The sequence below is a fragment of the Furipterus horrens genome, unplaced genomic scaffold, assembly GCF_987537825.1.
Source record: "Furipterus horrens unplaced genomic scaffold, mFurHor1.1.pri manual_scaffold_4, whole genome shotgun sequence".
In the NCBI taxonomy this organism is placed as follows: Eukaryota; Metazoa; Chordata; class Mammalia; order Chiroptera; family Furipteridae; genus Furipterus; species Furipterus horrens.
In genome coordinates, this window is record NW_028327174.1 from 171,900,337 (window position 1) to 171,912,571 (window position 12,235).

The 12,235-nt window shown below is 39.7% G+C and overlaps 1 protein-coding gene across 4 annotated transcripts in view; it reads left to right on the plus strand.

Moving 5' to 3' along the window:
- NFX1 (nuclear transcription factor, X-box binding 1) overlaps positions 1 to 12,235 on the plus strand; it is a 63,597-nt gene that overhangs the window by 30,127 nt on the left and 21,235 nt on the right. For all 4 annotated transcript variants that reach the window (XM_090274273.1, XM_090274274.1, XM_090274275.1 and 1 more), the window contains exons 8-10: positions 2,334 to 2,433; positions 2,514 to 2,731; positions 8,570 to 8,667. In XM_090274273.1, coding sequence (XP_090130399.1) covers positions 2,334 to 2,433; positions 2,514 to 2,731; positions 8,570 to 8,667 — 416 coding nt within the window. The remainder of the gene's footprint in view (positions 1 to 2,333; positions 2,434 to 2,513; positions 2,732 to 8,569; positions 8,668 to 12,235) is intronic.

The window sequence follows — 12,235 nt, forward strand, 5'->3', positions numbered from 1 at the left end:
TGCTATCTCTTGAACATCTTTCATTAAAACATCAATATCTATTTTAAGAATACTTTTAAGTCTGCGCAGGTTTTTTGGGTCATTCTTTTTCTCTTTCTAGCACACATCTTCCTTTTTTACTTCCTATGTATGCTTTTAGCTTACTTTCTCTGGAAAGGCTCAAAAACTCAAAGTCCATACACTCACAACAATGAGAAGTACCCTTATATATTATTTTAATTGATAGAATATTGGTTAATAAAATTTATATAAGTTCAGGTGTACAACATTATAATTTGATATCTGTATACACTGTAGTGTGCTTACCACCAGTAGTCTAGTTTCCATCCATCCTGCATTTCGACCCCCTTTACCCTTTCGTCCTCTCCCCACTCCCCGTCCCCTCTGATAACCACCATTCTGTTGCCTGTATCTGTGTTTGTTTTTGTTTTGTTTGTTTTTTGTTTTATATTTCACATTTGAGTGAAATCAGAGTTTTTAGCCCTTTCCATGTGACTTATTTCACTTAGCATAATGTCCCCAGGGTCCATCTGTGTTGTCGCAAATGACAAATTTCATTTTTAAAAAATATTTTATTCTTAAGAGAGGGAAAGGGAGGGAGAAAGAGAGGGAGAGAAACATTGATGTGAAAAAGAAACATCAGTCGGTTACCTCTCATATTCACCCCGACCGGGGACTGAACCCACAACCCAGGCAGGCACCGTGACCAGGGATCGAGCCAGTGACCCCAACCAACTGAGTCCCACTGTCAGGGCTCTTTTTTTTCCTTATGGCTGAGTAATATTCTATTGTATGTATACACCACATCTTTTTGATCCATTTGTCTGTCGATGAACATTTGGGTTGTTTCCATACCTTGACTGTTGGAAATAATGCTGTAATGAACATGGCAGGTGCATATATCTTTTTGAATTAGTGTTTTTATATTCTTCAGATAAATAATCGGCAGTGGAATAGCTGGATCTTATGGTTTTTCTCTTCTTAACTTTTTGAGGAACCTCTATACTATTTTCCATAGCGGCTGCACCAATTTACAATCCTACCAACAGTGTATGTAGGTTTCGTTTTCACCACATCCTCACCAACACTTATTATCTTTTTTATAATAGCTATGGAATGTATATATTAAAACTCAGAGTCTTAGTATGTCTTCATTGATTTGAGGCTTTCCTCCTTTTCATGTCTCAATAAAAGTTTTTGGTCTGCTCAGTACAATATTTTATACCAATGTCACACCAATAAATTAAATTTAAAAATACAGTATTTATGAGCATTATTTCTAATGTTTTGTTAGACACACTGTATTTTATTTTTTACCAAGTATGTGATTTTAAGATTTGGTATGATTTTATAATGTTATATTCATTCTGTTGTTGGTTTTCTGTGCAAGTAGATATCTAAGTATACTGAAGAAGAAGGAAAGCATCATTAGATCTGAAGAATTTCAATTTAGTTTCTACTCTTCTGGTCTGCATTTATGTAGGGGTCGGTATATTTGCATAGACTGATTTTTTTAGAACTATTTTATTCATTTTTAGAGAGAGGGAAGGAGAAAGAGAGGGAGAGAAACATGAGTGTGTGGTTCCCTCTCGTGCACCCCTATCTGGGGACCTGGCCCGCAAGCCAAGTATGTGCCCTGACTGGGAATCAAACCTGCAACCCTTTGGTTCACAGGCCAGCACTCAGTCCCCTGAGCCACACCAGCCAGGGCTGCATAGACTGATTTTAATGGGAGAAATTTTCATTATAAATTGAAAAGTAAAGTGACAGAAAAATTAAGTTGATGAAAATTCTTATCAGACTCTGTTACATAATAATACCTGAAAAACATAACTCCTTAAACATAACACATTTATTGCTGACCCCAAGAAATAAAGGAATAAATTGTTTCTTGAACCCACAGGAAAATCTATAGATGTTAGACTAGGTTCTTAATCTAGCAAATAAAAGTCTCAAAATATTTGAAACTTTTTACTCAGCGTGAATACCTGAACATGATTACTTCAAATTGAATTCAAAATCTTGGTTTTCAATCATGACCTTATGTACCAGACTTTACTCACTTAATTTAGAGGGTTGCTTCACTTAATGCTGTTTTCAGAATATGCTACAGAGGCGCCATGAGATGCTGAGAGTCTAACAGGACTTTTTTATTCCCTCCTATGATGAAGCTCTTAAGTGGGACTTAGAGCTTCTATATAAACCACATTCATTTCTGCATCAGGTCCGATCAACACTAATGAGTAATATTTTGTGTTTTCCTATAGATTGTTTGGAATATTTTAAGAACCCATACAGGTTACTAATCTCTTGTTTTTGATTGTGTCCTCAAGTATGCTACTGTGGCAGCACCTCCCGAGATGTGTTATGTGGAACAGACATAGGAAAGTCTGATGGATTTGGGGACTTTGGCTGTTTAAAGATCTGTGGCAAGTAAGGTTTTATGTTTTTCTCAGTTAAAATAAAGTTGTATTTTATGCAACAGTTGTTTAATAGTATGGTTTTTTTAACAGGGTCTTGAAATGTGGGAACCACATGTGTTCTCAGCTGTGCCACCCTCAGCCCTGCCAGCCGTGCCCACGGCTCCCCCATCTGGTGCGCTATTGCCCTTGTGGGCAAACTCCTCTCAGCCAACTGGTAGAGCTTGGAAGCAGCAGTCGGAAAACATGCATGGATCCTGTCCCTACATGTGGAAAAGTGTGTGGCAAGCCTCTGCTTTGTGGCTCCTCAGGTAACTAGTGGGCATATGATATGAATGTAAGTGTTTGGCAGCAATGACTACTTAAGCAAAATAGTTTTAAATTCCAGTTACAGTATCAGAGGTTTTTCTAAATATTAGGATCAAATTTGTATGGACACATTTTCTTTCCTCCTCAGAATATATTAATGAAAACCCACATTTACCCAAATAATTTCTAATTTGGGTATTTTGTTACTAACCCAGGTCAGCTGTGGGGAGATACTATTCCAAGGGGACTGGGGTGGGGGTGGGGGTTACCATTTCTCTTAGTAGCCTACACTAGTGAGAATGCCATATATCCTTTTTATTAATCCAGGGGTCAGTTAAGTGCTTGAAACATTTTCATATAATAGGAACATCTTAATTAAAATTCTAAGTATACTAAAATTTTAGCCATTTGGACCACTCAGGAAATGTTATTCTTTTATAGCTAAGTTTCCCATCTAGCTGAGGATAATACCTCCTGAGCATAATTTTAAAGACTTTTGTCTTTAATCTCTTCTTTTTTTAAACAGACGTAACTGAAGATAATTTTTTTCCCTTTATTAACCCAAAGTCATTATTTTTCTGAATCTCAGTTATTTTATTATTCTGAATACAGTGATGCCTTCAGGGACTGCTGAGGTTTCTCAGGTGATTTCCCCACACCAATGTGCAGTTCGGATTGTTTTATCTACTTGTTAAAGCTCTTTGTTATTTAGTTTCTTGTCAGTGCTTGTCCTACCTTTAGTGGTGCTCCCTTTCTTCTGACTTGTAGCTCGTGATTACTTGGATATAGAAACCAGAAAAGGCTTGTTGGAATTAGCTGTAAAGTAATAGTGTGTTTCTGACAGAGACTTTCCGAGGCAGTCCTTGGGAAATATATATGTACAGTTTACAGCGACCCGGCAAATTCTCTCCTAAGTGAGTGTTCCAAGGCTGTGTGCTTAGAAAAATGTAAGTGGGCAATGAAATCTGAATAAAAGAGGTGTTCCTAATACTAACTGGTAAAGCTAAACTCTTTAGGTTGGGTTTGCATTTTATCAAAAAGAGAATTCACATTCCAAGTACCAGCAAGAACCAGTAGGAGCACCCTACCTAATTCTGTTTTTCACTCTGAGTGTAAAATCATGTAGAAGAGACATGCTTTCTTCTCATATTTCAATACATGTTCCAGTGTTCCAGCCGCATTAGGAGAATCAGTCTCGGTTCTCCTTCTCCACTGTGAAAATGTATCTTTAGGTAAGCCCTGTGAAATGGAGATCAAATGACTTCTAAATCAATAAGGATTGTAAAGATCTTCCCTTTTCAGAAAGCATATGAATCAGTTTTGTAAGAAGTTCATATGTAATCACCAGAAATCCTACCCTGAGGCTAAGATATCTTGCTGGCAATGAGAGAAAGAGGAAATGTAAAATGGGTAATGCAAAGGGACTTGTCCAAAAGAAGGATAGTAATTATCATTATGAACTGACATGGGGGTGAGATAAGATCAGGTGAAGGATTTTAACCCTGAGAGACTTTTAAGGAACTGGGAATAAGCTCAAAGGCAAGCCCCTGGCTAGTGGTTAACAGTGACTCAAGTCTGTTCAGATCTGGCATATCTGTATAAAGCTCGTTTAGGTCTTTTAGTATCTCACTGAGTAGGAAATTTCCATTCTGGACACATAACTTTAGTACTAGAGACTAGATGGAGTTCTGCTTTCAGGGTGGTAGCATGAGCAGCTACTTGGACCCACTGCCCAGCAAAATAAGCACAGTTGGTAAAAACGATTTTTTTTTAAAAAAAAAGCAACCACTTAAAGTCTCCGGGAATTGTCCTACAGATATACATCATTAAGAAATATTTATTGAATAAAATACACTACAACTCAGAAAGAACTACAAGAATCTGTGTCATTTGAGTTATGAACCACTTCTTCCTTTCCCCCAACCCCCAGCTTAGCTTAACAAAAGCTCCATTCAGGATGGGTGTGCCCAAGAAGACAGGGCTTCCTCTGCCCGCAGCTCCTAGTCAAGGTTTTTCACTGGGTGGAGCAGAGTACCAGCATTTCTCATACCCTCTAACTCCTAGTCAAAGAGGCTAAATATTTGGTGAGCACAGCTCAGAGGTCAGGGGCTCCCATCACCTTCACCCTGGTTCACTTGTAGGGCAGAGGTTTCACACTGGGAAAAGGAAGCCAAGAAAATCAGAAGTTACTATCTCATCCAGAACCCAGAGTAGTGGCTGAGACTTCCCAGGGGGAGAGGCTGTCCATCAGAAAACAAGCTCCAAAGTATTCCCTAAAGGAACTAACTTTAATTTGAAACAGAGTGTGGGGTAAAGTTCAGGATTAAGGCCCTTTAGAAAACAGTAACTCCTCTTAATTAAGAGCAGTAAGCTAAACTACAAGCCAACTAGTTCACCAGAAAGAACCAGGGAAAGAGATGGCTAAGAGGAGCCCTTCCTGGGGTCAGAACAAGCCTCACACCCTTGCCTCACAGACTGCCGATATTTCCTTGGATCAAACTGCTGGACAATTTATGCCTCAAGGCGTTGCTGAGAACTGGAGAGCAGCCAGTCGGCAATTACTAGAGCCTCAGAACAGAGTAATACCAAATGAGGCAGATAGCTTAATAGAGAGCTCCAGGCAAGAGACAGTTGGAGAGAGCTCTGCTAAAACCATTGTCATTCTAGGGTGACTACACACCTCAAGGCTTCAAGGCACCAGAGTGATGCCAAAGCTTTATACCATAGGGGAAATAGGGTTCACTAAAGTAACCTAGGTAAGTCACAAAACAAACAAGCAAACAACAACAAAAATGCTGTGGGGGGAGAGAGGGAGAAAGCAGTGTCCAGAGTTGATACAGACTAATGTTAGGTAGCCAAGGTGGCTAAGAAAGGATCCAGAGCCAAAAAAAGTCCATTTAAGGGCTTTTATTAGAAGGGAGACACTGCAACCAGTTGGGCTAAGTCCCCAAGGGAAGCAGAAAGGGGTTTTTAAGGGAGTGGAGTAGACTCTGAAGGAGGTGAGTCACCCTGCTGGTTGGTTCCAGACGGGTCCAGATGTCCAGGGTGCAGGTGTTTGCGAAACAACCATGTCCTCTGATGAGGGATGGCTGCCAGGAGACTTATGGTCCTTGTTTCTGGGAAATGCTCAAGGGAGAGAAGGGGCAATGAGGGTGGAACTACAGCGTTGTTTCAGCACAGGTGGTGGCTCAGGTCCTGCATGACCGCAGGCCACAGGTTCCAAGAACACAGTGACCACTGACCTATAACCTGTTATGCAAAGCCTGTTTTGCAAGGCCTGACTCAGGTGGCAGGCATGATGTTGGTCTCTGGCCCTAACAAACAGATTACCAAAAATGTCTGGTTTCCAGCAAAAAATTATGAAGTATGTAAAGAAACAGGAAAAAAAACACAGGCAACAGAAAGCTTGTTTTCTGTCAGCGTGACCTTTATCAGATTTAACAAACACTCAAAGGTAGCATGTTTAAAGAGCTGAAGGAAATCATGCTTAAAGAGTTAAAGGAAGATATAAAGACATTGTCTCATCAAACAGAGAATGTTAATGTAGATAGAAATTACAAAAAAGAACCAAATGGGAAATCTGGAGTTGAAAAGTTCAGTAATTAAGATGAGTTTATTAAAGGGGCTCAACAGTAGATTTGAGCTGGCAGAAGAAAGGATGAATGAATGTGAAGATACATTGGTAGAGATTATATAATCCAAAGAACAGAGAGAAAGTAGAATGAAGAAAAGTGATCGGTGCCTCAGAGAAATGTGGGGCACCTTTAAACACATAAACGTATGTATAATGGGAATACCAGGAGAGGAGAAAAGAGCAGAAAAATATTCAAACAAATAATGACTTGAAAACTTTACAGATTTCTTTTAAAGAAACATTAACCTGTCTATCCAAGGAGCCCAACAAACTTAAATAGGGTAAAATCAAAGAACTCCACACCTAGACAAATAGTAAAAATGCTGAAAGCCCAAGATAGGAGAAAATCTTTAAAGCAGCAGGAGAAAAATGACTCAAGGGAACCCCTATGAGATTAACAGCAGACTTCTCAGAAACAATGGATAATACTACATCACAACCAGAAAGCGGTGGGATGACCTATTCAGAGTGCTGAAAGGAAAAGACTTGCCAGCCAAGAATCTTTTTTTTTAATATAATTTATTTATTTGTTTGTTTATTTATTTGTTTATTTTTAGAGAGGGGGGAAAGGAGAAAGAGAGGGAGAGAAACATCACTGTGTGGTTGCCTCTCACTCGTGCCCCCAACTGGGGACCTGACATGCAACCTAGTCATGTGCCCTGACTGGGAATTGAACCAGCGACACTTGGCTTGCAGGCTGATGCTCAATCCACTGAGCCACAGCAGCCAGGGCGCAGCCAAGAATCTTATATTCAGCAAGACTATCTTTCAAAAATGAAAAGAAAAGTAGAAAATTTGTTGCTACTTTACAGTACTACTACAGGAGCTTCTTTAGGCTGAAAGCAAGTAAACCCAGATGTAAATTCAAATCCACATGAGAAAAACAAAGAGTAAAGGTATTACATAATTATAAACGATAGAATAAATGCATATTCTTTTCTCAACTGATTTTAAAAAGCAATTGTATAAAATAATATGTATATAATTGGATTGTTTGACCTATAATAGATAGAAATATATCTGATAATAACAGCACAAAGGAAGTGAGTGGGATCAGTGTTGTATTGGAGTAAGGAAATGATACCAGATGGTAGCTCAGGTTCACAGAAACAAATGAAGAAAACCAAAAATAGTAAATAAGAAAAATGTAACAAACTATAAGTATATAATGTTCTTCTTTCTTGGCTTCTTTAATAGACCATAACATTGTACAAAGTAATAATTACAACTATATTATTGAGTTTATAACATATACATATATATGTCCTATGTCTAACAATAGCACAAAAAAGAAGAGGGAATATAACTATATAGGAGTAAGGCTTTTATATCTCACTGAATTAGGTTAGTTAATTAAATCTGAAGTAGATTCTAATAAGGTGTTTATGGTAAGCCCTAGAGTAACCATTAACTTTAAAAATGTAGTAAAAAATACCATTAAAGGAAAAAATGTTACACTTCATATTCACTTAGTGCAAAGAAAGCACTAAAGAAAGATTAGACAACAATAAAGACAGGAGACGTGTAAAAAACTAAGTGAAATGGCAGACTTTATCAATAACAATATGAATGGATTAAACAAACAAAAAACAGATTGTCAAACCGAATTTAGCAAATAAAAAGCAAGAGCCAATGATATACTCTCTTCAGGAAATAGATTTTAGCGTCAAATACAATTAGGCTAAAGAGACTATGGGTGATCCCTGAGGGGCCTTGAAACAGGACTTGTCCTATACCTAGTTTAACAGAAAGAATTGTAGGCCACCTATCAGCAGACATTCACAGAGCTTTAGTCAATGAGATTATCGATCTTGGCTGCTGATTATTTTTGATCTCCGATGATTTTCAGTCAAGAGCATATCAGTAAAGTCATTTATGGCTACAGTGTTTAGGAGATCTAAATCTAACCTGAAGACTTGGAGCCTAAATAAGGAGAGAAGCAAATCTGTTCTTTTACTTAGGCAAAGCACCATGCAGTCCAAAGCATATTCCAGTGACTAATGCTGGGTCCTGTCGTTGCTGGAAAAGGCCCAGCCTGCTGGATGAAGGGAGATGGGGAAGAGGCATTGATGTTATTCTTCTTCCCTCAACTCTGATTCTGGAGTTGCAGGGAACAGAGGTAGAAGACCAATGTGGCTAGTGAATTTGGGAGTCTGAAATGAGTAGTTGCAGTTTTCATTCCTGGCTCTTTTTATTTTTGTTAAAGATTTCATTCATACCTGTGAAAAGCTCTGCCATGAAGGAGACTGTGGACCATGCTCTCGCACATCAGTTATTTCCTGCAGATGCTCTTTCAGAACAAAGGTAAGTCCTAAAAAATGCTAGAATTGTTGCCACCAATGCCTTTTAAGTTGGTGATTAAGGAAGGGGAGGAATCAAAACAACCTCAGTTTTATTACTGTCATACTGTGTATGATTCATTCAATCCCGTCAATGTATACTGACACCTACTATGGACAAGTTACAGGCTAGGTATATAGGGAGGAGAAGGGATCTGGCACTCAAGGCTCAGGCAAGTATACAGACCTAATAAATACAAGAATGATAATGCAAGATGCTGGAAGAGAAGAACAATAGCACTGTTGCAAAGAGTTAACTAAGAAGTTAGAGGGAATCTAGGCCATAAGATTCCCCTCACTTCTGACACCTACAGCAAGAGTTTATAGACAATTAATGAATTAGGTAAAACAGTCTACATGACCATCCTCACTTCTGATACCAACTGTAAGTCCAGTGGTCCCTAAGACAACCCTTAAGGTTTGGAAATTCACTAGAAGGACTCACAGAATTCATTGAAATCTGTTATACTTGTGGTTACAGTATATTACAGGGAAAGGATACAGCTTAAAATCAGCCAAAGGAAGAAGCATGTAGGGCAGAGTTCAAGAAAGTACAAAATTGTGAAGCTTCCAATTGTCCTGTCCCCATGGAATTGAAACAGCATTACCTTTTCAGCATCAGTATGTGACCATACAATGGAGTATTGCCAACCAGGAATGCTCACCCAGTTTTTATTGGGGCTCCATCATGTAGGCATGATTGACTGCCATTGTAGCTGATGTCAGTTTCCAGCCCTTCCAGAGGTCTACTGATACTGTGTGACCCAAAGTCCCCACCCTAAATCAAGTCATTGGCCTTTCTGGTGTGGTCAGCCCCCACCCTAAGACTACCCAGTGTGGCCAGCCTGTACCCTAAATCATTTTATTAGACTGTATGACCCAAGTCACTTGTGACCCAGAGCCCCAGACATACAATGACACTCCTGTCAGGCATGATACCCAAAGGTTCTGCTCTGGGCAGTTTTGATTGGACTTTGTGTTATAAAAAGGATGTCTTAACATTTTGGAATTAGGCCATAGTGCCCATTCCTATGTATGTAACCAGAAGAGGCAGAGAGCCTTCTGGTGGAAGTCTTGGGTAATCATCTTGAACAAACTGGATGTTGATCGATCTGTGCTGCTTTCTGACCTATTGCTAGTCATTTCAGTGCCTGTCAGCACCTGTCCCAGCAGAGCACAGGCCAGGGTGGACAGAATTCTGAGCAGTTGGTTCTTTTCGTAGAACAGCCCAGGGTCTGGCTATCAACTGCCTTGCAAATGATTCTGAAGATAAAATCCATAAATTGGGAGCTACCTTAATAGTTAAGCTTCAGAATAAAAGAAAAAAATGCAAAAGCACTGTTTACATGCAAAAGTTATATGAGCATTATGGGGGTTTTTTGTTTTGTTTTTTTCTGAAAGAAGCCACTGAATACATGGGGCAGAAAGGTGTTTGACTGTCAGGTACAGGGTCACTTTATACTTTGTAAATGCGCGCTTGAAGACTGAGGTGCTATGATTTAGTAGTCAGAAATTTAATAATGCCCAAGGGTGCTCTTTGTGATGAAGAATCACAAGCAGTGTTGGGACATGTGAACTTGAAATGGCTGCTGTCACTGCTTCTTTCTCCCTAGCAATCCCATTCTCGCTCAGCTTTTTTTACTTCTCATTCACTCTGTCCTCACTCCCTCGAAGAGTAGACCCCATGGCAGTGAGTGTATTCTTGAAAACCTATGTGTAAATTGAATTTTTGAAAATAAAACTCTTACTATAAAATTGCTGTACAAGTTAACTATTAACATGAATTCTGTTAAACCCTTGGGAAAGTGAAAAACCTCTTCAGAATGCTGATAATGATCCGTCACCTCATTGTTTAGCCAGATTTTCATGACTATAGATTTTTCATGAAATATCTTTCATAATGGAATGGGCTTTTCCATGGAAACAAGTTTTCTAGATAGATAAAACATTTATTAAAGCTTCAAGGGTTGTTTTCCTTTAACCACTTTGGTGGGAGTCTTTGAGATATGTATGATATATCTTAACTGCCTCTCTGTAAAGAATACTGTATTTAAATTTTTATTGGTAATTTATATTTATTATAGAGATTTATAGGAGTTCTGTCTTTCCCTACAGCTGTAGATACCACTCCAGCATGTAATTTCCTCTGTACAATCCAGTGTTTGCATTGACTGGAAAACTCCCCTGGCAATTTCCTAAGCCCCTACTGCTTTATATCTCTAGAAAGCACGTGGGGAACTTCATTGTGTTGTCAAACCCAGCCAATTCATTGTTTATCTAAAACATCTTTTAGCCAAAAAAGCTTCAATTTCTTAGACTTCTTTACTTCTGTTATCAACTGTAGTAGTTGCCCCCTTTTTTTTCAGGGTCATTTTCACAAAGAAGACATATTTTTATCATTTAGCTGATTTCTGAGTAAAATGCAAACCTATAAATGGCATCAAAGCCAAATACAAATATGGTTGCTGGACAGCCAGCCAGGCTCACTCTGCCCAAAGTGACTGACTTGCTCCCCATGTACCAGCCTTACCACACATGTTATTCAGGACCATGCCTCAGCAAAATTACATGGAATAGACCTTTGGGGCTATTCACACATAATGGAAACCGCAGTAATAAAACTTGGAATGCCAAGGTATACTGTAATTCCACTTCGCTGTAGTCCAGCTAGCTTGTCAGGGGTGCTCTTGAGTGTGTCGGGCTGTTTGGCATCAGGTTGTTACATATTTTCAATTTTTACATCTGCTCTTTTCTGCTTTTTCTGTCTGTCTGTAACCCTACCAGGCAGTTACTTCTCTTTGCCTACCTTTAGCAGCCCTTCTTTCTATTCAGATTTTATAATACCTGATCTGCTATTGCCCTGGCTGGTTTAGCTCAGTGGATTGAGCGTCGGCCTGCGAGCTAAGTGTCGCTGGTTCGATCTTCCAGTCAGGGTACATCAGAGAAGGAAAACTCTGACTCCAAAAAACCTCCGCTGCCTTGCGGCATACCTCTTCAGGGGAAAGGCTAAGGGAGTAAACCCCGACAGAAAATCCGGAGCCGGAGTCCCTAAGGCGGTTTGACGTTGTAGTCAACACCGGCAACTCCTGCGGCGCACCTGAACCCAAGCTGTATCGACTCCGTCTTTCCCTTGGACCCTTCAGCTGCGAAGAGAGGGGGGGTCTGCTGCATGGGCAACAGCAGACCCTCCATATTACCCTGCCCAGGCTCTGTAGCTTCAGCGTCATCGCAAGATGTCGATTCAACACGGGAGAAGACAGATACCATGTCACTCCCGAGTCGGACTGCACAGCCATTCTCGGCGGTGCAGATAGACTCTGAAGAAGCTACACCATCGTCTCTCGAGACGGACGGCTGCCGACGACGACGACGATCTGCTATGCATTTGGAGGCCAGGCCACAAACATTATTACAATTATTTTTACAAGAAAAGTTAGTAAAGTATATTAATATAGGGACTGGGGTCACCTTGCTCCAGACAGGTGAAGTTGGTGAATAAATTGACTGCCAGAGAAGTATAACATGTTTGGGAT